The 27,235-nt window shown below is 36.1% G+C and overlaps 1 protein-coding gene and 1 pseudogene across 1 annotated transcript in view; one reads left to right on the forward strand and one right to left on the reverse strand.

The window, feature by feature from the left end:
• Positions 1-27,235, forward strand: part of Rpa1 (replication protein A1) — a 54,733-nt gene that overhangs the window by 9,729 nt on the left and 17,769 nt on the right. The window contains exons 5-6 of the mRNA XM_076870208.1: positions 8,077-8,165; positions 22,078-22,170. Coding sequence (XP_076726323.1) covers positions 8,077-8,165; positions 22,078-22,170 — 182 coding nt within the window. The remainder of the gene's footprint in view (positions 1-8,076; positions 8,166-22,077; positions 22,171-27,235) is intronic.
• LOC143409842 (14-3-3 protein theta pseudogene) lies at positions 24,835-26,757 on the reverse strand (annotated as a pseudogene).

Consider the following 27,235-nt stretch of genomic DNA (forward strand, 5'->3'; position numbering starts at 1 on the left):
GAGGATCAAACCCAGTGCCTCATACATGCTAGGCAAGCACTCTGCCACTGAGCTACAGCCCAGCCCCCAACTTGGTCAATTTCTAAAGCACATCTTTTAGAAACTTAAAGGGAGAGTTTGAATGATAAAACTATTCTGTAAAAATGTCTTTATTTTGACTTTTGGTTAAGCTGGTTTTATCAGGTGTCAAATTCTAAGTTGAAAGTTTTAATCATGTCACTTAAAGATTGTGATACTTCAGGGCTAGGGATGTAGGTCAGTGGTAGATTGTATGCAGGAGGCCCTGGGTTTAATCCCCAGCATTACAAATAAGAAAAAAGAATGACTGAGGTTGTTCTGAGAAATGCATTTAGGTAATTTTGTCATTGTGTGAACATCATAGAGTATATTTACACAAGCCTAGATGGGAGAGGTTTGGATGTGGCTTCTTGGTGCAGTCAAGAGATATAAACATGAAAAGAATGAAGCTGCTGCTAGCATAGCATGGCAACTGTTTTAGATTTAACTTGTTTCTCTAGTAATCAGGAGTACATTCTAACAATAAAAAGTATAGTACATAGGGGCTGGGGTCATGGCTTAGTGGCAGAGTGCTTGCTTCACAAGTGTGAGGCACTGGGTTCAATTCTCAGAACTGCATATAAATAAATGAATAAAATAAAGCTCCGTCAACAACTAAAAAAATTTTTTTAAAGTATAGTAAATACATAAACTTAGTAATATAGTTGTTATTATTATCAGGAGTTGTGTACTATACATAATTGTATGTGTTTTCCTTTTATGTGATTGGGCTTGAAAATTCTAAGATGATCCTAAAATATCTTATTATTCTAGAAGAGTAAGGAAGTCATGTCAAAATGACAGAAACTGGTGTCAGGGCCTTAAAATTGCCAAATTGGGACAACTTAAAAATCAAGATAGTAACAGACTTAAGCCTATTGGAGGAGATAGGAATTCATAAATCCTGGATAGATAAATGAGTGAATGTATGTGATTGGAATAGAAAGACTTTTCTTATAACAGACTGCCATCTTACAAAAAATGAAGGAATTGTATAATTAGAAAATCAGCATTTGGCTACCATCATGGTAATGACTGATTCATGGTAAATGCTGGTTAAGTTTCTAGTGGCTGCTACCTCAGATTTGGTGCTTTAAAGCAATAGAAACTTACCAAATAATAACAAAATAAAACAACAAACTATTTTGTCTGGAGTTCAGAAGTTGAGATGTTTCACTAGTGTCAGCAGACTGTGTGTTCCATCTGGAAGCTTTGGGAGAATGCAGTCCTTGACTCTTCCAGCTTCTTGTGGCTGCTGGCATTTCTTGACTTATGGCTGCATCATTCCAATCTGTGCCACCATTGTCATATTGCCTTCTCTTTGGCCTGTCAATTCTCAGTTTCCCTCTTATGAGGATACTTGTGATTGCATTTATGACCCTTCTATGATGATGTTCTCATTTTAGCCTTCAAGTTAGTTGCATTTGCCAAGTCCCCTTTTGCCATATCAGGTAACATTCACAGGTTCCAGGAATTAGGATGTGGGTATGTTTTGTGGAATCATTATTCAACCTACAACAAATACTAAAACAAGTGGGTGAAGATTTGATAAGAAGATATTTATAGAATTAAAGTACCTCTTAACAACATAACTATTAATTAAAAACAGAAAAGTTTTTTTTTTTTCTTTTTTTTTTAATCTTAAGTTCTGGAGATTGAATCCAGAGGTGCTCTACTAGTGAGCTGTATCCCAAGCCCTTTTTTAAAAAATTTCTTATTTTGAGAGAGAATCTCCTAAATTACTTAGGACCTTGCTGAGTTCCTGAGGCTGACCTCAAACTTGTGATCCTCCTGCCTCAGGCCCCTGTTGCTGGGTTTACAGTGTGTGCCACTGTGCTCAGCTAAAAAGTAATTAAAAAAAAAAAAAATATATATATATATATATATATATATATATATATATTAATTATAGATGGACATTATATATTTTTTAAAAATCTTTATTTATTTATTTTTATGTGGTGTTGGGGAACCCAGGGCCTCACCTGTGCTAGACAAGCGCTGTACCACTGAGCCACAACCCCAGCCCGACATTGTATCTTCATTTTATTTTTATGTGGTGCTGAGAATCAAACCCAGTGCCTCATGCATGTTAGGTGAGCCACAACCCCAGCCCTAGAAAGAAATTTTAACAGGGAAGAAACCTGACATATTCTAATGTCACTGATAAAATTGCCAGTAATGCAACAAGTGAACATCATGTGTCACTTAGTAGAATACAGTAGTAATTCAGAAACTATTCTGTCATATTCTTGCCAAAGGTATATAATTTGTATCCAATTATGAGGACGCCTCAGGCAAGTGAGGGATATTTACAAAATAACTGATCTTTGATCTTCAGAATTTCAAACTTGAAAGTAAAAGAAAAATTTACAAACTTGCAGATTGAAGGAGTTTAAAGAGATGTGATAATTAAATGTAACTAGATCTTTTTGCTATTAAGGGCATCATCCAACTGGGCAGCATGGTGCTCACCTGTAGTCCCAGCCTCTTGAGAGGCTGTGGCAGGAGGGTCCTGTTTGATAAACCTGTCTCAAACTGAAAAAGGTTGGGGGTGTAGCTCAGTGGTAGAGTACACATGGGTTAGATCCCTAGTCCCCCCACCAAAAAAAAGGGCATCATTGAAACAGTTGATGAAATTGGAGTGGGTTATGGGGATTAGATAGAAGTATGAATATTAATTCCTTTTTTTTTTTTTTTTTTTGGTACCAGGGATTGAACTCAGGGGCACTTGACCACTGGGCCACATCTCCAGCCCTTTTTTTTTTTTTTTTTTTTACTTAGAGACAGGGTCTCACTGAGTTGCTTAGTGCCTTGCCATTACTGAGACTGGCTTTGAAACTGATCCCCCTGCCTCAGCCTCCCCAGTCACTGGGATTACAGGCTTGCACCACTGCACCCAGCTTAATTTCCTAATTTTGATGATTTTATTGTGGTTAGGAAGTTGAACTAAAAATTTCAAAGTTTCACACTGTGTTTAGTTTAAAGTTTTTTTAAGTGATTTAACACAAATGAATGGAAGGAACTGGTTTAATCAGACAAATTTTTCTTTACCAGAAGAAAGAAACTTCTGTGAATTTCTGGGAAGATTTAAAGAAGTCAGGCTTGGTGGCGCATGCTTGTCATTTCAGTAAATCCTGATGCTGAGACAGAATGATCTCAAGTTCAAGGCCAGCCCTTACAATTTAGTAAGAGCCTGTCTCAAAATAAAAGGGCTGGGATGTAGCTCAGTGGTAGAACTCTCCTGCTCTCCCACCTAACAAAGACAAAATGTATAAACAAATTTAAAGGATTAAAGTGGTTTTAAAATCTGTTAAATTAATTTAAGGACATTTGTATTTTTGCCAGCCTTCCTTCTCTTTACCTCCTTAATTTTGATTCTCTTGACTAGTTTGATTTAATTCAGAAACTTTTTTTTCCTGGGATACTCCTGTTCCCTGATACCAATCTATTTGCCTTTATTCTAGAATGACAACCTGGCTGGGTATCTGTTTTGGAGTTCCACTGTAGTTTTACCCTCAGAATTTTAATGTTCATCCGTAGAAGTCAAGACCAGCCTATTCTGATTTCTGCATTTACGCTGTTTTTTGGAGGGGAGTAGGTACAGGGATTGAACTCTGGGGCACTCAACCATTGAGGCACATCCCTAACCCTATTTTGTATTTTATTTTAGAGACAGGGTCTCACTGAGTTGCTTGGCACCTCAATGTTGCTGAGGCTGGCTTTGAACTCGAGATCCTCCTGCCTCAGCCTCCCAAACCACTGAGATCCTCCTGCCTCAGCCTCCCAAACTGCTGGGAATATAGATGTCCACTACCGTGCTTGGCAATTTCTGCCTTTTTTCTTTTCTTTTTAAAATATTTTTTTAGTTGCAGAAGGACACAATACTTTTATTTTGTTTGTTTGTTTATTTTTATACTTTATGTTCAGTTACTTACCTGGTTATGTTTCAATATCAGTTTTCTGATTTATCGGTCCCCACCCTCTGCCGGCATACGGTATGCTCTTTCAGTCTGCAGATTTAGTTCTTCTATTTTGAAGTTTTTTTCTGTGTTATTCCCTTATGCTGTTTTCTGTGTAATTTATTGAATTCCTGGGTAACTTTGTTCTCCATATAAGTCTTTAGTGTGCTTCAATCCTTTTTCTAATATGTGTTGGATTACATCAGTGTTTCTCAACATAATAGTTTTTAGCTCTCTTCTCTCCTTTGATGTTTATGTTTTAAGTATTAGATGTGTAATAATTTCTTAACTTTTTAAAAAGGTCCCTGTTCTGTGTCTTGTTTCACCTAATCTTTTGGCACATGTATGTATGTATATATGTAAATTTTTTTTTTAATTCAGTCTTATTTAATTTGTGAATCACTTTTGGGAAGTATCCATTTCCTTTCTTGGCCTCTGCATTCTTCCAGGCTGGGTTCTTTCATTGTCTTTTCGCTTCCCTTGTTCCTTTCATTTTTATGCATTATTGTCTTGCAGTATTGCTGTGTTGTCTCCTTTTGTCTTGTTTGTGCTTCATGTGGACACTTCTGTCCAGACTTGCTGTTTGCTCTAACTATGCTAGGTGTGCCTTCTTGCCAATCTTGTCGCTTGAGACCTGTTATCTTTCACTCCAGGCCACCTTTGTGTGTTTTAAGCTGTGCTTTCCATCCATTTTCTGTCCTTTAGGACATGATTATGGGAAAGGGTAGAGGACCTTGCTGGAATTGAGTACCGTCCTTCCTGGGAAACTCTTCAATGCCTGTTCTCTCCAGTCAGGAATCAGTTCCACTCCCATGGGATCTGCTTTATTTTACTACCTTTTTTTTTTTTTTTGGTAGTGGTACTGTGTTTTGAACCCTAGGGTGTTCTACCACTGAGCTACATTCCTAGTCCTTTTTATTTTTTATTTTGAGACAGTCTCCCTAAGTTGCTAAGGGTCTCACTAAGTTCTGAAGCTGGCCTGGAACTTGCAATCTTCCTGCTTTAGCCTCCCAACTAGCTGGGATTCCAGGAGTGTGTCAGATGCCTGGTTCTTAAATATTTCTATTTTAAGGGAAAAAATCTTTTAATCTTTTAGCATTATGAATTATTTTAATAGATTATCTAATAGTGAACTGTTCTTTTATTCCTAGAAAGTAAATTCTGCCTAAAAAATAATCCTCTTACCTTTCTTTCTTTTTTTTTTTTTTTATTGGTTGTTCAAAACATTACATAGCCTTTCTTTCTCTTTTTTAATCTGTTTTTATTCTAAATAATTTTAATTTCTTAAACAAATATGAGGCATTTAAGAGCACAGACTTCAAAGACTGAACAAACCTGCATTTTACATACTGACCCTACCTCTTACTAGAAGTATAACTTTATGAAAGAAACTTAATTCAGTATGTTAGTTTTCTTACCCGAAAAATATAGATGATAAAGACATTACTAGATTGTGTTAAGTGGTATCCTGGAACTAGTCACTATAGATTCTGAATGAAAATTGGATCAGATGTTAATTACTGAACTATTTTTCAAAGCAGCTTTACTGATATACCTTCTCACCAGCAGCATATGAGTGTGGAAGTTTCCACATATCCTAGCCAACCTTGTAATTATGTGATATAGAGTTTCAGCTAAAATATCAGATTCTGTAGAGTATTGTAGTATCTTTTGAGAATATATTCCTTTTTTTACTTCAGTTTACAAAAATTTGAAGTAAATATCAGATGTTTTCTTAGCAGTCCTCATCTTTATTCTTCCATATGAATTTTAGAGTTCTGTTATCGAGTTTGAAAAAACAAGCAAATATTGTGTTGGAATACAAATAATTGTGTTACATTTATGTAATATTTGATGTTAGGAGGCCTTTTTATGTAAGAATATGGTATGTATCCATTTAAAGGCTCTTGGATTTTTTAGATACACAGTTGTATTATCTCCTTATTTGATATTTATGTCATTCATTTTGTTTATTTTTAATCTTATTGAATTAGCTAGCACTATCAAAGTTAGACAGTATTGGTGGTAGTGGCTACCATATTTGTATACTGATTTTGATGGAAATGCTTAGTGCTTACCATAGTGTTTATCACATAAATGCATGCACTTTATCATGTTCAGGGTATTTTTTAGGTCCTTCTGTTATTCAGGGTTTTGTTAGCAATGGCTCTTGAATTTTTAAAAAAGCTTTTACTGTATTTTCATACAATCATATTTTTAATCTTTTAGCATTATGAATTATTTTAATAGATTATCTAATAATGAACTGTTCTTTCATTCCTAGAAAGTAAATTCTGCCTTAGAAAGTAATCCTCTTAGCTTCCTTTCTCTCTCTCTCTTTTTTAATCTGTTTTTATTCTAAATAATTTTAAATGTCTAAAACAGTAGAGCCAGGTATGGTGGTTCCAGTGACTCGGGACGTTGAGGTAGGAGAATTGCAAGTTCAAGGCCAGCCTCAGCAACTTAGCCAGACCCTGTCTCAAAAATAAAAAATAAAAAAGGACCTGGGTGGGCTGGGGTTGTGGCTCTGTGGTAAAGTGCTTGCCTAGCACTGAGGCACTGGGTTTGATCCTCAGCACCACCCAAAAATAAATAAATAAAATGAAGTTTTGCGTCCACCTACAAATTAAAAAAAAAAGAAAAATTTTTAAAGGAATGACTTGGAATGTATCTCAGTGGTACTGTGCCCTTGGGTTCAATCCCAGTACCAAAAAAAAAAAGACCATACAGTGGTATTGTGAGTTCCCATTAGAGCCCATTTTTAGCTTCGTATTTTACCTGATATCCAATCTTGCTTTGTGTACTCCTTTCCACATCCTCTTTCCTCTAAAAATTTGAAGTAAATATCAGACATTATATTATTCAGAAATATTTTTGTAAATACTTTCTAAAGAATTCTTAGCCATGTGCAGTGGTACACATCTGTCATCCCAGCTACTCAGGAGGATATCAAGTTTAAGGTCTTGGGGAATTTATTGAGATCCTGTCCAGGAGAGATATATAATAAAATAATTACTAATAAATATGTAATTAAACTAACAGGAGTGTTCTGAAAAAAAGAAATCATAGCTATAGCAAAGAGTAGAACAAGGAGACCTGATTTAAATGAGAGACTGGAGAATTATTTCTTGATATAATAATGTTTGAGATGAGAGGTTAAAAGTATTAGAGGGCTAGGGTTGTGGCTCAGCCGTAGAGCGCTCACCTAGCATGGGCCAGGCCCTAGGTTCAATCCGCAGCACCACATAAAAATAAATAAATAAAGATATTGTGTCCAACTAAAAAAAGACTTAAAAAAAAAAAAAAAAGTATTAGATGAAGCAGAATCAGTGGGAGTAAAAAGCCACAGAGGGCAGTCTGTACAGAGGTAGGCCTTGTGGCATATGGCAGGAATAGAAAGATGTTGGCTTAGAGGGCAGAGAACTCAGGAGGGGTGAGTTGAACCAGAGAGGTTAGAAAGGCCAGACCACATAAAGCCTTGTAAAACATGTCAAAGGTTTTTATTTTAGTTACTTATCTTACTCATCAAAGTGGTTTTTGGGGTCTAAGGTTTTGGGAAAGTTATTGAAAAATTTTAATCCGAGGTAAAGATGTGTCAAAGGCCTGTAAGTTCTTAAAGATAGGTAATAATTACATTTTTTAAAATACCTGCTGTCATAATTGGTTTTGTAATTATTTAGATAAGTATGTTTCTGAGAATTCATAATCTTTTGGTGCCACATACTCTCATGTTTAATAATCTAAATTCTTATCATGTCAGTGGCTCCTTGAAGATATGGTGTGTAGCAAGAACGCAGCATTTTAATTAAAGGACTACATGGGAAGTGAATACCCTGCAATCATTAAAAGGCTTGATAATGATGCAGTGAAAGATTAAAGGAAATATTTGTGTAGGAATTGATATCATATATTTCTCAAGTTATTCAACAATGAAAAACAGTTGACAAAGGGAGAATAGTTTTTATCAAAATGATTATTGAGGATAAGCTTTTTAAGTAGTTTGTTATTTAGGATGCTTCTGAATTTATTCTATCTTGTTTCTATTTTGCCCTTGTAGGAGAGTAGTTATTTTGATGGACTTAGAAGTTTTGAAATCAGCTGAAACAGTTGGAATGAAAATTGGTAATCCAGTACCCTATAATGAAGGTAAAATGCTCTTTATAGTTTGTACCCTCAACAGAATAACTCTTTATTGATCCAGGATTCTATTTTATGGATTCAGTTTGTTAGTCTTAATAAAATCACAATGATTTGGGGGATCTGGGAACAAGGTTATTCTGCCTTATTTTCAATACTGAAGAAATGATCTATGAAGAAAAAGAAAATGTAACAGATATTCTCTGTAAAATTCACTTAGAGTAGGCTAAAAAATAACAACTGTCTAGGATGTTATAACAATAGAGGGTACTATAGGATATCTGTAATATTATTGAGAAATGTGTTTTCTTAAGATTAGGGCACATTAATGTTTTTAAAAAGTGTGAGCCAGGCATGGTGGTGCACACCTGTAACCCCAGAGGCTCGGGAATCTGAGGCAGGAGGATCAGGAATTCAAAGCCAGCCTCAGCAATTTTGTCATGCTTTTTCTGTTTCTATTGATAATTATAATTGTGGGGGGATTTGTTTTGTTTTTGTTTGATTAATATAGTGAATGATATTGATTGATTTTTTTTTTTTTTAATGCTATACCAACCTGGGATTTCTGGGATAAGTTTGTGTCATTATGATGTATTATTCTTTTTACATATTGTTGGATTTGTTTTTCTAAGTCTACTTGATTTGATTTGATTTTTAGAATTTTTGCATATCTCTGAGAGAGATTAGTCAATAGTTTTTTGTTCATTAAATTATGGCTGACTTTGGTATCAGAATAACTCTGATCTCAGAATTGGTTGGAAAGTGTTCCTTCTTAAATTTTCCAAGAGTTTTGTATAGAAATTATAGAATTAGTAATTAGCATTACTTCTTCCTTAAATATTTAGTAGATGGGCTGGGGTTGTAGCTCAGTAGTAGAACACTTACCTAGCATGTGTGAGGCACTGAGTTCAATTCTCGGCACCACATATAAATAAATAAAATACAGGTCCACTGACAACTAAAAAAAATTTTTTTTTTTTAATGTTTAGTAGAATTCACCAAAGATGCCCAATGTATTTTGTTTGCTTGCTGTATTTATATATATATATATATATACACACACACACACACACATATATATATATTTTTTTTAATAGATGGGCATAATACCTTTATTTTTTATTTATTTTATGTGGTGCTGAGGATCGAACCCAGTGCCTCACATGCAAGTGCTGTACTTCTGAGCTACAACCCTAGCCCTTGTTACTTTTTATGAAAAGATTTTTATTTTTATTTTTATTTTGTAGTTATAGACAGATAGCATGCCTTTATTTATCTTTTCTTTTTTTTAATTTTATTTACTTATTTTGTCATTGTAGATGGACAGAATGCCTTTATTTTATTTGTTTATTTTTATGTGGTGCTGAGACTCGAACCCAGTGCCTCACGCACACTAGGCAAGTGCTTTTCCACTGAGCTATAACCCCAGCCCCGAAAAGGTTTTAACTTCATTTTTTTTTTTTTAATCAGATAGATACAAGGTGATTCAGGTTATCTTTTTCTTTTTCTGTGGGCTTTAATAGATTGTATTTTAAGAAATATAACCATTAAATTTGAGTTCTTGAATTTATTGGCCTGTATAAGTTTAAATGTTATAAATACATTAATAATTAGTTAATTAAAATAAATTAAAAGGCAGAAAATATCAAATGGATTTATATGTACTTATAAACATACATATATGTAGTTTCATATATAATATTCCCTCATTATTATTTTAGGGTCTGTAGAATTTATGGTGATATCACCTCTTTGATTCCTGATATTGGTAATTTTTTTCTTGTTTTAGTTTTTCCTTTTTCTTTCTTTTTCTTTTCTTTCTTTCTTTTTTTTTTTTTTTGTGTGTGTGTTGTTGTTGTTGTTTGTTTTGTGGTACCACTGGGGTCTGGTGCATGCTAGGTAAGAGCTCTACCACTGAGCTATATCCCTAGCTCTATGTTCTTTTTATTGTGATCAGTTTAACTAGAGGTTTATGTTATTGATTTGAAAGACCCAACTTTTAGTTTCATTGATTTTTCTGTTACGTTTTCTATTGTAGTGATTTATGATTTTGATCTTTAGTACTTCTGTTTACATTATATTTTAGATGTCTTTTTTTCTTAAAGTGGAAGCTACGTTTACTGAGACCTTTCTTCTTTCTAATATAGGTTATAGTGTTATAAATTTACCCCTAAATACTGCTCTAACAGCATCCAGCAAATTCTGGAATGTTACATTCTCATTTTTATTCTGTTCAAAAGACTATTATTTCCCTTTTTAATTTCTTTGACTTTGTGGTTTTTACCAAATGTAAAGGTTTTCTAGGGATCTTTTTGTTAATGATATTTAATTTAATTCTGTTGTGGCAAGGAACATACTTTTATGACTCAAATCCTGTTAAGTTTATTTAGTCTTATTTTTATGTCTCAGATTATAGTCTCAGTAAATTATGTGTGTACTTGAAAAAGGTGTATTTTGGTTATTGGATGGAGTATTCTGTCAGTTAAGTCAAGTTAGTGTAGTTCAAGGTTTCTGTATTCTTAACTGATTTCCTCTTGTTCTATTTTTGAGAGATTCATTTTAGACTCTGACTACAATTGTAAGTTTCTCTCTTTGCAATTTTTGTTAGCTTTTGCTTCCTACATTTTGAAGTTCCATTATTAAGTGTATAAGCATCTAGACCTATTATGTTCTTTTGATGAATTGATTCCTTTATCATTATGAAATGACTTTCTTTATTCCCAGTGAAAATATATGCTTTGAAATCTGTTTTAATACTAACAAAGCCACATTACCTTTTTTAAATTTAATATTAGCTTGCTATATCTTTTCCTATCCTTTTATTTGAATCTATTTTTTAAATACATCTAAATATTAAATATGCATTTTTATAGACAGTATATATGTGGGTCTTGCTTTTTTGTCCAGTTTGATAATTTCTGCCTTTTAATGGGTTGGGGGTTAGACTCTTTATATTTTGTATAGTTATAACATATAACTTAGTGATATGTTTAGTCTCTCCTTTCTATTTGTCTTTTATTTGTCCTATCTGGTTTTTTCTTTTTTCTTTATACTTTCTTTTTGGTTGAATTTTTTTATGATTATTTTCTTCTTTATTGGCTTCATTACTATAATTTTTTGTTATTCTATTGGTGCTTTAGGGTTTATAGTATGCATTTTAGTTTATCATGGTCTATTGTGGGTGATAATGTACTACTTCATGTATAGTATAGGAATCTCCCTTTTCTTTTCTCCAAACTTGGTATTATGGTTGTCAACAATTTTCCTTTTATCTGTATAATAAATCCTATAATACATTGCTACTATCTTTTTTTAAAATTTTTTTTAGTTGTAGAATGACACAATATCTTTATTTATTTGGTTTTTATGTGGTGCTAGGGATCAAACTCAGTTCCTCTGTGTTCAAGCAAGTGCTCTACCACAGAGTGACAACCTCAGCCCCTGTTACTGTCTTTGTTTAAGCAATTATTTTTTAAAAGAGATTTAAATAATAAGAAAATGTGTCACATATTTACTCATATAGTTGTCATTTCTAGTGCTCTTTGATTCCTTTGTCTAGGGCCACTTTTCCAACTGGTATCCTTTCCACTGGTAGTGAATTCTTTGGTTTTTTGTGTGTGTAGTGCTGGGGATTAAATCCAGGGCCTTGTGCATGCAAGGTAAGCACTCTATTAACTGAGGTATATCTCCAGTCCGAATTCTTTCAGTTTTTGTGTCTGAAAATATTTTCCCTTTGGCTTTCAGAGATATTTTTGCTGAGAATAGAATTCTAGGTAGACAGTTTATTTTCTTTTCAGGACTTTAAAGATGTCATCTTACGTGTATAGTTACCCTCAATGAATGAACTCTTGTATCATCTTCATTTTTATTCTTCTGTGCTTAACACTTTCGCTCTCACACTTTAAAAAAAAAATTTAAAAAAAAAATTGTAGATGGACACAATACCTTTACTTCATTTAGTACCTTTACTTTATTTATTTATTGGTTGCCACAGAATCGGACCCAGTGCCTCATCTGTGCTAGGCAAGCGCTCTACTACTGAGCCACAATTCCAGTCCACACTCTCTTTTTAATTCTTAAAAAAATTTTTTTAGTTGCAGTTGGACACAATACATTTATTTTATTTATTTCTATTTATGTGGTGCTGAGGAGCGAACCCAGAGTCTTGCACATGCTAGGCAAGCACTCTACCACTGAGCCACAACCCCAGTCCCTCTTTTTTATTTTTACAAGCTCTCACATGCCATGCTGTACACTGAGCTTCACCCCAGTCCTTTCATAGTTTCTTTGGATTAAAGATAAATGAAGTTGAACCCGATAAATTTTGTACTGAAAGGCTAACTACATCCTGTCGTGGTTATCGTATCTAAAACTTGGTCCTAGGGCTGGGGACGTGGCTCAAGCGGTAGCGCACTTGCCTGGCTTGCGTGCAGCTGGCCATGCGTGCGGCCCGGGTTCGATCCTCAGCACCACATACAAAGATGTTGTGTCCGCCGAAAACTAAAAAATAAATATTAAAAAAAAAATTTCTCTCTCTCTCTCTTAAAAAAATATAAATAAATAAATAAAACTTGGTCCTAGCCTTTGCCTAAGTAGAGTAAAGGAAGGGAAAAGAAACTTGGATTTCAATTCTGAAAACAATTACAGAATGGGAGAACGAGGGAATAATTTTAGAGATCAGTTGTTAGGGTAAGGAAGGAACTTGCCCAAAGTCACATGGTGAATTGCTTGAGGAAATGAGTTAGTATTGGTGATTTCCAGCTGAAGCCTCTTTCTGTTGTATCCAGGACTTTGAGGATTAACCTTCACACCAAACTTTTACCTACTGTATAAATTATATTTAGGTATGTAGATTGTGTGGGTGAATCCATTATGGGAATGTCAAATAATTGGAAGTTATCATTATTTCATATGTGCCCTTTAAAATGTATAATTTTTGAATTGAAACAATAAAGATGATCAGATTTTTTTTTCAGTAAACATTAATTTTTGTTTTAATTTTTAAATATATATATTTTTTAAGTATTTATTTTTTAGTTTTAGGTGGACACAATATCTTTATTTTAATTTTTTATGTGGTGCGAGGATCGAACCCAGTGCCCCATGTGCTTGCTGTACCACTTCGGCCACAACCCCAGCCTAAATATGTTTTCTGAAGTCAAAATTATAAAATTATATAGTCAGAGAAATCTTATCCTACTACTGTCTCCACTACCATGTTTTTTTCTGGCCACATTTTGTTTGTTGGTACATTATAATTTTACATATTAATGGGGGTTTTTGTTACATATTCACACATGGACACAATTTAACAATGTAATTTGGCCAATATCATTCCCTAACACTTTCTTTCTCTGTCCTTCCTTCCCACCCCCTATTCCCTTTCATCTACTAATCTCCCTTTGATTTTCATGAAATCCCTGCCCCCTCCCTTTCCTTTTCCTCTTTCTCTCTCTAGTTTTCACAAATGAAAGAATACATAGAACCCTTGACCTTCTGAGTTTGGCTTATTTTGCTTAAAATAATGATCTCAATTTTCATCCATTTTCCTGCAAATGATATGATTTTATTTTTCTCTATGGCACTGCTGCCCTTTATAGTGTTTTCTTTTTGTTCTTCATATATTTCTTTATGTAAATATAACGGAGCACAAATATTATATATTATCATTCTGTACTCCACCTTGCTTACAAGGCAGCATATTATGGCACTATTTTCTCTTTTTTTTCCCCTCTACTTTTTTATTTTAGGATAAGGTCTTGCTAAGTTGTAAAGTTGACCTTTAACTTGTAATCACTTGAACTTGTAATCAACCTCCTGAGTCACTGGGATACAGGTATACATTACCACACCCTCTTTTTTTATCCTCTTATAAACCGTTTTTTAGGGCTGGGGTTGTGGCTCAGTGGTAGAGCACTTGCCTAGCATGTGTGAGGCACTGGGTTCAATTCTCAACACCACATATAAATAAATAAAGGTACATCAATAACCAATCAAAATATTTTTTTTAAAAAGTTTTTAACCTACAGATATTTCCTTTTATATGTTGCAGCATTTCTTCTTCTTTTTTTCTAAATTAATTATTTGTGTGGCTTTTCCATAATTTATTTAACCATCCCCTTGTTGAAAGACACTTGGATTGCTTCCATGCTTTGGCTATTAAAACAGTGCTGCAAATGTCTGAAACCTTGGGTTTGATCTCTTGCACCTTAAGAAAAAAGAAACATTACTACAGTGAACAATTTCATACATAGGCAGGTATATGAACTCAAGGGATTTGGTTGCCACAGATGAGATAACTGAGTTAACTGTTAAATGTGTCTGGCTGGTAAATACAATTAGATATTCTACTTCATATCAGATAGTATCATTTTTATATTCCTACCAGAAGTACACAAAAATATTGGTTTCTTCATAGCCATGCCAAGATAATATACTATTAATATTTTGAATTTTTACAAATTTGATAGATGAAAAATGGTATCTAGGTGTAGTTTTAACATGTATTCTGAGCAAGATCAGCATAAATGTTTAAGCACCCTTTTGGTTTTATTTTTGTTTTTCTGTGGAGTAGCTATTCTTGTATTGCCCATTTTTCTTTTGGGTTGTTTGTCTTCTCAATTTCTAAGAGTTCTTTAAAAAGTAGGGGGTATGGGTGAGGTGGCACATACCTGTAATCCCAGTGACTAGGAGGTGAGGATCACAAGTTCAAGACCAACATGGGCAGTTTAGCAAGAATGTATCTCAAAATAAAAACAAAAAAAGACTACAAACCCCAGTGCCAAAATAAAAGTAGGGGAATTATAAAAAGGAAAAAAAAAAAAGTAGAGGGTCTAGTCCTTTGTCTCTAATATGAATTGTAGAGCCTTTTGACTGATTTGCTTATGGTGTTTTTATTTTGCTATGTGGTAGGGTTTTTATTTTTTTAATGTAATTGGATTTGCCAATTATTTTTTATGACTTCAGGATTCTGAGCCATAATTAGAAATGTCTTCCTCACTCCAAAGTTATTAAGACATTAGCTCATGTCTTATTCTAGTACTTGCACATTTTAGTTTTTACATTTAAATCATCCAGGCTGCTTCTGTCTTACTGTTGTGATTTCTTAACTGGTGCTGTTATTGGCTTTACTTTCACATAATTTGAAAAATTTGTAGGTTTGCTCTGTCCTAGTTTCTCTAAATTAAAGATACAGCTTTTATGTGGTATGTGTGTGTGTTCACATATGTGCAAATACATAGGATAGCTTTGTGTTCTTATTGCTTTGTATGGTTTTTAGGAAAAGTGGCAAGATTTTGGAACTAGGCCATCACTATGCTCTTCCCAGTAATGGAACCTGATGGATATTTTTACTTACACAAATAGTAGTAATTTGGTGCTTTAAATTGGAGAGGGAAAACTGGAACTTACCAGGTAAAGTGCCAAATAATTAAATTAGAATATCACATTTGTTTTGCAATAGTAAAGTTTTATTGAGATGAGCACATTGGTTATCACATTCTCAGCTTTTAGAAGGAGTGCTAAGGTAAAGCAGTAGTTAGCATCCCTGGCGAAATCATTGAATGCAGTAGGGGCAGGGAAGTGTGCCTGTAGCCAACTTTTATCACCGTTGGCCAGGTTTCTAATGCTTTTTATGTTGTATTTAATTGAATGGTTACTCTGGACATTTTATGATTCAGGGGCAAAAGTGTTTGTGATAAAGATGGAGATGGAAATGCTGAAAAATAATTATTGCTTGAAGTCAGATCTATAGCTGTGGAAAAATACTTCCTTTGTCTCAATATCCAGTTTAACGGCCCTTCCCTTTCTTCAGAGTCTATAAAAGTGCACAAGGATAGGAAAATATTTTGCTGTTCAGGATTATTTATTATAGAATTGTTACCAGATCAATGACATTTTTGGGCCATGATGGAATATTGTTACAGCTGCCTTGTAGTATATTCACAGTAATGGTTTCTAATTTTCTATTGTGAAAGTAAGGAAATTTGTGTTAGTAGGCAGAGAACTAAAATCAGATTTTTATATCCTCCCAGTACATAATCCTGAACCTGTTACTTGTCAGGTGACCAGTAAAATTGGTTGACTAAATCAAGCCCAGAAATAAGCAGGATTCCAAAATGTGCGTTGAAATTTAAAATATGCATATATAGTACCATTACTAGATTAAGTAAAGATGAATTTCTGAAGTGTAAGAAATAAAGCTTCAAACAATTTATACTTCACATAATACTGAATTGGATTATTTTAAAACTTTCATACTTACCACTAAATTTTGTCAGTGTATATGCTTGTGTATAAATTCTCTGTACAGGGGCTGGGGATGTGGCTCAAGCGGTAGCGCGCTCGCCTGGCATGCGTGTGGCCCGGGTTCGATCCTCAGCACCACATACAAACAAAGATGTTGTGTCCGCCAAAAACTAAAAAATAAATATTAAAATTCTCTCTCTTCTCTCTCTCTCTCTCTCTCTCTTTTAAAAAAAAATTCTCTGTACAGATATACTATTGCTAATAATATTGTACTTAAGTATACTATACAATTCTTTTTTAAAAATTATTTATTTTATTCATTTTAGTTATTGATGAGCCTTTATTTTTTATATATATATGTGGTGCTGAGAGTCAAACCAAGTGCCTTACACATTCAAGGCAAGCATTCTACCACTGAGCCACAACCCCAGCCCCAATTCTTAGTTATTAGTATTTTATTACTGATATTAGTTGGAATTCTTTTCAGACTGATTTTGTCTATTTTGTGTAAACAGAATATTATAATTATGATATTTATTCTTTGTAGTTAGTATTAAGAAAGTACTTGCTGGGGCTGGGGCTGGGGTTGTGGCTCAGTGGTAGAGCACTTGCCTGGCACATGAAGGGCCCTGGGTTTTCGATCCTCAGCACCACATGTAAATCAATAAAATAAAGGTATTGTGTCCAACTACAACTAAAAAATAAATATTAAAAAAAAAGAAAGAAAGTACTTGCTGGTAAAAGTTGTGATTTTTGTTGCTCTGTATACTCCATTAGCTATAAGCTAATTTTTCTCTGCTCATGACTCACCTACTATTATAATAGATAATAAAAATGATAAGTGTGAGTGCAGGTAAATCAAGGCATCTGGTTTTTTTTTGTTGTTTTTTGTTTTTTTTTGCCACTAAGCCACATCCCCAGCCCTTTTTATCTTTTATTTTGAGTCAGGGTCTCTCTAAATTGCTTAGGGTCTCACTAAGTTACTAAAGCTTCAGCCTCTGGAGTCACTGGGATTACAGGTGTCCATCACCAGGCATGGCTAAAGAGTCTGCTTTTAAATATTTCCCTTCTGTGTCAGAGCCAATGATGTGAAGCCAGCATAGATCAAGAGTCTAAGAATTATAATGTTGATCCATCTTATTGTAATGGTTTGATTTGCAGGTGGCATAAAGCAGAAGATTATCAGAAACTGAGTCTCAACATTACTGCTGTGGAGTATAATTTTGATTTTTAGAAAGATTGCACTTTAGCTGAGTTTAAACTGATATACGTAAGGTCTTATGAGCAGCTGCTGTGTCACAGTGCATTAATTGAGGGGTTGCTATTTAGAATGCACTAAGATTCTTACTATCCATTTGTTTGGGGCTGTCTCTTATCCCAGATTTGCAAGTATGGTTCAAAGCAGGAAGGAGTTAAGAATTGCTCTTTTGTTGGGCCTATAATCCCAGTGGCTCAGGAGGCTGAGGCAGGAGAATTATAAGTTCAAAACCAGCCTCAGCAATTTAGTGAGGGCCTAAGCAACTCAGTGAGACACTGTATCTAAATAAAATATTTTAAAAGGGGATGTATGTATGTATAAATAAATAAATAAATAAATGTGCTATTAAACTATTAGTAGCTTTTCCTGACATGGTTATTAGTTATGTTCTATATAATTAGACTTATTAATGCCAGGACTAGTTGTTTAAAATTTGAAATTAACTCATGCCTATAATCCCAATGACTAGGGAGGCTGAGGCAGGAGAATTGCAAGTTCATAATCAACCTAGATAATTAAGCAAGACTCTGTCTCAAAAAGGACTAGGAATGTAGTTTGATGATAGAGTGCCTTGGATTCAATCCCAAGTCTCACACACACACACACACACACACACACACACACTCTCTCCCTCCCTCCCCCTCCCTCCCCCCTCCCTCCCCCTCCCTCCCCCCTCCCTCCCCCTCCCTCCCCTCCCTCCCCCTCCCTCCCCCCCCTCCTTCCTCTCCCTCCCCCCCCTTAACTGCGTATAGTGATGTGCATGGACATACATAAACCTGAGCTCAAGATTAGGTTTACTCTTCCCAGCTGTGTGACTTTGGGTACTTCATTTACATATCAAACTTAGTTTTCTCATCTTTTAAAAGGTATAGTACTGTCTACATCATAGTACTAATACTTCCTGGAATAATGCACTTGACCTTGAACCTGGTGCATAGTAAGCCCTCAGAAAATGGTAGCTATTATTAAATGGAGACTTGCTAGATGTTTCATTGCATCTTAATAATCCAAGGGTTATGCCAGATTTGGTGGCACGCGCCTGTAGTCCCAGCTACTTAGAAGGCTGAGGCAAGAGGATCACAAATTCAAGGCTAGCCTGGATAACTTAGTAAGAAGACTGTGTCTGAAAATAAAATTTTTTTTAAAGTTTGGGGATATAGGTCAGTGGTAGAATGTTTACCTAGCATGTGGGAGGCTCTCTGTGGAATCCTTAGTACTGTTTAAATAAATAAATGTTAAGACTGTATATCATTGCTATACTTATATTATGGTAACATTAATTTTAGTTCACATATTAAAATGTAAAAAAATGTGCTGTTTAGAATAGGTAACTAAGTAATTTACATTTGTTTTTTTTTAATTTAATTTTTTAGTTGTAGATGGACACAGACTTTTGTTTATTTTTATGTGATGCTTAGGATCAAACCCAGTGCCTCACACATGCTAGGCGAGCGCTCTGCCACTGAGCAGTTCATTCTTCCTTTTTTTTTTTTTCCTTTTATTTATTTAGTTATTTATTTTTTCGGGAGACGTGGTCTTGCTATGTTGCCCAGGGTAGTCTCAAACTCCTGGGCTTAAGCAGTCCTCCTGGCTCAGCCTCCCCTAAGTATGGGGTACTATGAGTACATGCCACTGCACCTGGCTACTTAACCATTTTTAAGTGCATAACTCAGTGACATTAAATCTGCTCACAGTTTTGTTCTTCCAGCACCACTCTCTATTCCAGAACTTTCATCTTCCCCAACTAAAACTCCATACACACTCAACTCCCAGTTCCCACTCCTGTTCATACCTAGTAACCACCCTTTTTTGGGGGGCGGGTACCAGGGATTGAACTAGGGGCACTCAAACACTGAGTCACATCCCGAACCCTATTTTGTATTTTATTTAGAGACAGGGTCTCACCGAGTTGCTTAGTGCCTCACTAAGTTGCTGAGGCTGGCTTTGAACTCTTGATCCTCCTGCCTCAGCCTCCAGAGCAGCTGGGATTACAGGTGTGAGCCACTGTGTTCAGCCCTGGTAACCACTCTTCTACTTTGCTTTTCTGTATTTGACTGTTTCCACTTCCTCCTAAGAGTCAAGTATCTTTTTTAATTTTACTTTTATTTTTTTGGTACTGGAGATTGAACCTAGGGGTGCTTTACCCCTGAGCTACATCCCCAACCCCTTTTTATTATTATTATTATTTTTTTTTTTTTTGAGACAAGGTCCTGCTAAATTGCTTAGGGCTTCACTAAATTGCCGAGACTAGCCTCAAACTTGCAGTCCTCCTGCCTCAGCCTCCAATTCCAATCCCTAAATTCTGGGATTAAAGGCGTATGCACTGATGAGTATGGTGGCACACACCTGTAATCCCAGTAGTTTGAGAGGCTGAGACAAGAGGATCACAGATTCAAAGATAGCCTCAGCAAAGATGAGGCATTAAGCAACTCAGTGAGACCCTGTCTCTAAATAAAATACAAAACAGGGATGTGGCTCAGTGGTTGAGTGCCCCTCCCTGAGTTCAATCCCTGGTACCAAAAAAAAAAAAAAAAATATGGCCTATACACCATTGTACCATGCCTGGCTCAGTTACCTTTTTATAGAAATTGAATATGTGTAATCAGCAAAAACCAGTGACTGTTTCCTGTTCCACCAGTATGTGAAGCAGCAGACACGACCCCGAGAAAGGGACATTTTTTTCCATATTTTTAATTGGTGCATTATAATTATACTTAATAATGGGATTCATTTTTACATATTGGTACATGCACACAATAGAATTTGGTCAGTATTGTTTCCTAGCATTTTCCCTTACCCTCCTCTCCTCCCTGGTCCCTGAGAAGGAAAGGGACTTTTTAGATTGTTTAGATAGTTTAGTTTAGACATTTTTGAGACTATATAGAAGAAGAGGAGGAACTAGGGTGGGAGATAGTAGGGGTTTGTATTTTATGGTTTCATTTTCAAGTGTTTAAACTTTATTTTTTTGGCATGTATTTTATGAAGCAGGTAAAGATAGTTCTTCCCCCAGCCAATTCAGTACTATTTACTGAGTAACTCATCTTTTCCCTACTAATTTTTTCAAAAGTTTCATTTAAGAATTTAAAACTGTTTTCTTCACAAGATGCATTGTTAAAGGAGACAGTCTCCCATGCCGTTTCTATGTCACTTTTGTAAATTCAGAGATAATGGAAAAGCTAAAAAGTAAGCATGAAAATTTGTGTCAATAATCTAGGTCCTTTTTCTATGTAAATAAGATCTCAATTTTTCTCTCCATAGAAAGAACTAAAGAATAATTCTATTTAACCTTTTTCACTTTATGCTAGATTTATTGTACTCTAATGACACAGTTATGTCTCATTTAGCTATACCGCTTAATCATAATAGTGGCAGAAGTAAATTAAATCAGTATGTAACATGCCCATTTGAGTTAGGACCTTGGGAAGTCCAACAGGAACTTGAACCCAGCAAGTTGAAGAAGGCAAAGACAGAGTGGCAAATGGGGAGCTTTGCTAGCTATGCTCATTATTAATGTTTTAGTACACTCTAGGACATTTTTCTGAGCTGCCCTTGTGTGCTGCAAGTACTCTTGGTGAGCAGCCCAGATGAGGTTGACTTCTATCTTGAAGCCAATTACAAAGGCAAAATCAAATTCCATGAATCTAATATTTTAAAGCATGGGGCATGTTTTACCATTTTAACATTCTTCAACTTCATAAACATTTGTATAAAGGGCAAGGGGCAAATTCTTATTTTCTGCTTGAGGGACATGTTCATTTCCCCTCCTCTCCTTTTAATCTTCCTGTTTTCTTGACACAACTGCTTCTGAACTCCATTCTCATCTCTCCCTGCTGTGACAGTTCACTAGCGCTTCACGGTACCTAAGACTCTTTCAACTCTTATTTTCCGCCAACTGTCAGATGCGAAATAAGGTTGCTTTGGGAGGGAAAGGGGAGAGTCCTTTCTGAATGTCTCCTTTTCCTTTGAAGTAGGAACACTTCAGAGACAATTGAACTGCTTTTAGATTTTCCTACCACCCAGCCTTTTCTTCTGATAGATCCTGCCATGAACACACGGTTCTGGTTGATGACATCTATTTGTTGCTATGGAAATAGTGGTAGTGTCACAGATTCAGCCCAGTAACTTTACTGCAGGTTCTTGCAGGAGAAATGGGCAAGGCTTTAGGGGAGAACCTCATTAAAACTGAAAGCCATCAATTATGAGCAGGTGAAAGGTAAATGGAGCTAACCTTTTCTACAAGGAAAACAAAAAGCGAACCCCTAGCAAATTCACCACATGCATTTGAATGCCCCAGCATGAATTCTGACCTATGAGAAATAATAAATTTACACTCCTTGGAGTATTTTTTATACTTAAATTTAAATCTCTTAGCTCAAATTATTTGCACTAAAATGGCCTTTCCCTTTTGAATTTCAGGACAAGGGCAGCAGCAAGTAGTTCCTTCCCCCATCTCAGCAGTCAGTGCACCAGCCAGCAGGCCCCAGCAACAGAATGGGAGCTCGGGAGTGGGTAAGATTGCCATGTGTTGGACGTGTGTTGTTTATGTATGTCAGGTTTTTTTAATGCCTTAAAAGTTACTCTGGACTGAAGGGAATTTCTCAAATGCCATTCATGATAGAGTTGTGAAGAATAATTGCAATTCTTATTGTAGAGCATGTGGTTGAAAAAATGAAAGTCTTTGAAAGATGCTTAACAATATGTCTTTTCTTATCAGAATCATATACCCTTCTCAGTTCATCTGGTGGTTTCTCACATCTTTATGTTTTACACCCTCTGCCTGTGAATTTGCATACCTTTTAAATTCTTGCCTTTTAATGATCTAGGATCCACTTATTAAATTTGGCTTGACTCTCTCCAAGTTTCTCACTTTGGGATCTCCTGAGTATTTGTTGTTTGCTTGAAGACAAAATCATTTACATTGGTCATAGGTTCTGCTTCGCAGTCTCATGGATGAAAAATAATTTCTCCTTTTAATTTTCTCTTCAGCAAATCCTGAGAGGCCCTGATGGAATCATTTTATTTACTCTCTGGCCTTTGTTTTGGGGACTGCTTGCTCTGGAAGTCAATAGTGAGACTTAACACTTTGTAGAATGTGGTTGGATTTATTTTTAGAAATTCGTTTTTCTGTCACAACATCACCTACACCTCTTCTTCTCTTCCCTTCCATTATTAGTTTCTATTTTTCAATGCAGGATTCTGAGAACAGCAGGGTTAAGACATCACTGATGTTTCTGTGAAACTTTTAGGACATACTACTTTTCCCCTTTGGTCTTTTTTTTTTTTTTAGTTATCGGCTGACACAACATCTTTGTATGTGGTGCTGAGGATCGAACCCGGGCCGCACGCATGCCAGGCGAGCGCACTACCGCTTGAGCCGCATCCCCAGCCCCAGTCTTTGTTGTTTTTATCTATTATCTACCTTGTAATATCTGTGTATCTCTCATCTGTCCGTCTCCCTTTATGAGTGGATCTACTTATACACAGCTCTCAAATTATGGACTGTTGAAGGGGTAGTGGAATAGATTATCCAAAATGCTAAATAACTGCAAAAGCCTCTTCCTTAGACTGAAATATAAATAATACAGTATTTATTCTTTCTTCTCCCTACACAGATTCATCTTTCCATCTATCTGTTGAATTACATTGAAATTTATTTATTTACTTATTATAGAATATAATTTTATGTTACTCTGCTATTACATAGGGCATAACCTTTTTTTTTTTTTAAAGATCTTTTTTGATATGGACACAATGTCTTTATTTATTTTCATGTGGTGCTGAGGATCTAACCCAGTGCCTCACATGTGCAAGGTTAAGCGCTCTGTCGCTGAGCTACAATCCCAGCCTCATAGGGCATAACAGTTTCACAGGCTTTTTTGGGACTACAGTCAATGATTAGCAACACACAATAGTGGTCCAACTCTCTAAAGGACAATCACTAGACAAACTGGATACCCTCTCAGAAGTGCACAGATCTGCATGGAAATGTGCTAAAGTTTTAGACTTGGACTTGTGTATTTTTATTTCCCCTTTCTAGTGTATTAAGAAATGACATGCACTTTAATTTGCCAAAAGCGATGCTTGTATTCTGGCAGCAACATGCTACTTCTATTACATAGTAAAGTGAATAGCAGAACTACAAAGGCAGGAAGTGTAAGTGAATTTTTACTGGGAAGGGAAGTTGTCAACTTAAACAGCCGCAAATGATGAGTGAATAAGGAAACTCCCTATTATCACAGATAGACATGACCTTCACAACATGGGATATAGGAGACATTTAAATTTGTGACACACACACACCCGCTATCCTCCCCCCCAGCAGTCAGGAAATGTCAAGTGCTTTCCTATTCGATCTAATACTTCTGGATTCCTGCTTTAAGGAATAACAGTAAGAGTATAGAAAGGTTGCTTACTGGGCTGGGGGTATAGAGTTGGTAGAGTGCTTGCCTTGCATGCACAAGGCCCTGCGTTCCATCCCCAGCACCACAAAAGAAAGAGAGAGAGAGAGAAAGGTTACTTACTGAAAGGAAAGCCTTAAAGAAGAACAAGGAAGGAAATGTAGAAATTAAGAAGTCATTTAGAACACTCTTTAAATTGCAATTAACTACATTTTCTTATCTTCACATAATACAAAACACAGCTACCTAAGAACTGGTTCAGATTACTCAAATACCACACACATTTTTAGTCTTCTACTGTTTGGAATTACTTATGTTTATATGAAATGAAACTATTAATACTTTTCTACAGCAAAAACTGCACACCAGGAAAGCCAAGACAAACACAAATCAAGGAATGAGTCTTCCCAAAGCTGCAGTGTGAAAAGACTGTAAATAGTTGATTCCATACACATGAATGGATTTCTTTGCTGTAGGAAATCCAAGTGGAATAAGGAATGGAGATGTGTAAAAAGGTTTCTTGAAAGAAGAAGGATTGAGCTAGGGATGTGGCTCAAGCAGTAGCGCGCTCGCCTGGCATGCGTGTGGCCGGGTTCGATCCTCAGCACCACATACAAAGATGTTGTGTCCGCCGAAAACTAAAAAATAAATAATAAAAAAAATTCTCTCTCTCTTAAAAAAAAAAAAAAAGAAAAAGAAGAAGGATAACACCCTGTTTGCATTTAGTTTTCAGCCCCTTCTGCTACATCAATTCTTCTCCTGCCCTGTCAGATATTCATAATGTTGTCTCAAGCAACTGCATGATGAGGGTGCTGTCCTTGTATGAGTCTTCATTCAGTGTATCAAGTTCTTCAAGGACCTCATCAAAAGCCGTTTAGCCAGTGTGTAGGCAAGCTCTAGGTTATTAAGGTTCTCATAGTAAAATACAGAAAAGTTAAGAGCCAGCCCCAGGCGGATTGGGTGTGTGGGTTGCATCTCTTTCTTGCTTATATCAAATGCCTTTTGATAAGCTCCTTGGGAATTATCTATAGTTTATTTTCGATCATCACTACATGCAACTTCAGCAACGTACCGGAAATAATCTCCTTTCATTTTCAGATAGAAGACCTTACTCTCTCAATTAGTTGCATTGGCTATTACAGCACCGTGGTGCAGGTGGACCTCAGCTCTGACTCCACTTTCTCCTGATAGCCCTTAATAAGCTGCAACTTCTTGTTGGAGGTGTTGGTCTTCTGCTCAGTGCTTCGAGATGACCCTCCAAGCGGACCTGTGGCCCCCTGAACACGTTCTTGTAGGCCACCAAGAGCCAGTTGTGCTTCTCATTGGACAGCTCATGCCTTGCTCGGTCATAGCCTTCATGCAGGTGACTGTGTCGTCGTAGTGCTTGGCCTGCTCAGCCTGCTCAGTCAGCTTGGCCTTCTGGGTCAGCTGGGTCTTCTCCTTGGCACAGGGACCGGGGCTGGGGGCAAGGCCAGTGAGGACGAGAGCCAGCCCTGATCGGGAGTTCTCTTCCTCTAGAGCTTCTGGTCCCCTCACACCCGCAACACGAGTCTTGAAATTTATTTATAAAGATTATTTAATATACTCTACATTGGATAGTGAAAGACAATTGACTGCATGTGTACTGAGGGGTGGCTACCTAGCATACAAAAATTGGGTGGAGCTAGGCGTGGTGGTGCAGGGTAATCCCAGTGGCTCAGGAGTTGGAGGCAGGAGGATCTCAAGTTCAAAGCCAGCCTCAGCAATTTAGCCAAGCACTAAGCAACCCAATGAGATCCTATCTCTAAATAAAATACAAAATAGGGCTGGGGGTGTGGCTCAGTAGTCAAGTGGCCCTGAGTTCAATCCCTGGTACCCCCCCAAAAAAAAAATTGGTGGAAAAAAAATTGGATGAATGGATGCTTATGAGTGTAATAAAATTGTGTATTTTATATTGTATATGTATATACACATACATATATTCTGTCAAATATATGTGTATTTTCTAGCATCATCTTAAGATCATTATGACTGCTGTGTATGTGTTTATCTCTCCTGACTCCCCAGTTAGAATAGGGAATTTTAGGATCTGGGCCATTCTTGTGTGTATTTCTCACTAAGTGCTACAAACACTTAGAATAGTGTGTGCATGCTGTGGAAACTCAGTAAATAAATGGTGAATTTATATTTTTAGCCAAATTCTATTCGGAAGAAACATTTTGGTATAAAATGTAGGAGATCATTGAACTAAATTAGGTTTTCTGAATAGGAGGTTGAAGCTTTACAGATGCAATGTGCATATAAAGAAACTCATCTAATACTGCAGGGCAGCCATATAGGCTCAGGCAAGGCTTCACAGGACACTCACCTATGTTGCTTATTTGTTTTTTGGTACTGGAGATCAGCCCAAGAGTACTCTACCACTAAGCTACATCCCCAGCCTTTTTTTAATTCTTTTTTTTTTTTTTTTAATTTTGGGAAAGGGTCTTGAACTTGCATTTGCAGTCCTTCTACCTCAGCCTCCTGAGTCACTAGGGTTACAAGTGTGTGCCACCCACTTACCTATCTTGACCAAAAACTGATTCTTGCCTTTTGCTAACTAAATGGCATCCTATAGACTTTGTTCTAGACTCTTTCTTCCTGTGGTGGTGTTTTGAGCTGATGCATTTGTGATAGGTGTCCTTCACCTCCCACATTTGTCCTCTAGATCCTTTACCATCTAGTCTTTCTTTTTTGGGGGGCAGGCGGTGCTGGAGGTAGAACCTATGGCGTGTCTCATACTGGATTAGTGAGATATATCCTTAGCCCCTGCTTTTCTTTTCTTATGAGACTAATAACTTGCCATTAGTTTTCCCAGTCAAGAAAGTTGATTTTCTTTCTCTGGCCCATTATCTTGACCATTGATGCAAGGGAAAGTTTTTGGAGGGTGAATCTCAGAAAATGTTTTGTGCATACATTACCATTGTTATCCTCACCTTAGGGCTTAAGTCAGCAGATGGATTCCTGAACTACTGTGTGCTCATCCTTCCTTCCAAATGGCTTTTCTGGCCTCTTGTTTCAGTCTGTCTGATTGCATATCTCTTAGACACTGTAAAGGAAAAACTTTGCCTTTCATTTTATTTAATTTGACAGTGGTACATCAGCAATAAGAATTATTATAAAACTTTATTATAAAAGTTCAATCAAATCATTTTTTT

This window comes from Callospermophilus lateralis, chromosome 11 (genome assembly GCF_048772815.1).
Source record: "Callospermophilus lateralis isolate mCalLat2 chromosome 11, mCalLat2.hap1, whole genome shotgun sequence".
Lineage (NCBI taxonomy): Eukaryota > Metazoa > Chordata > Mammalia > Rodentia > Sciuridae > Callospermophilus > Callospermophilus lateralis.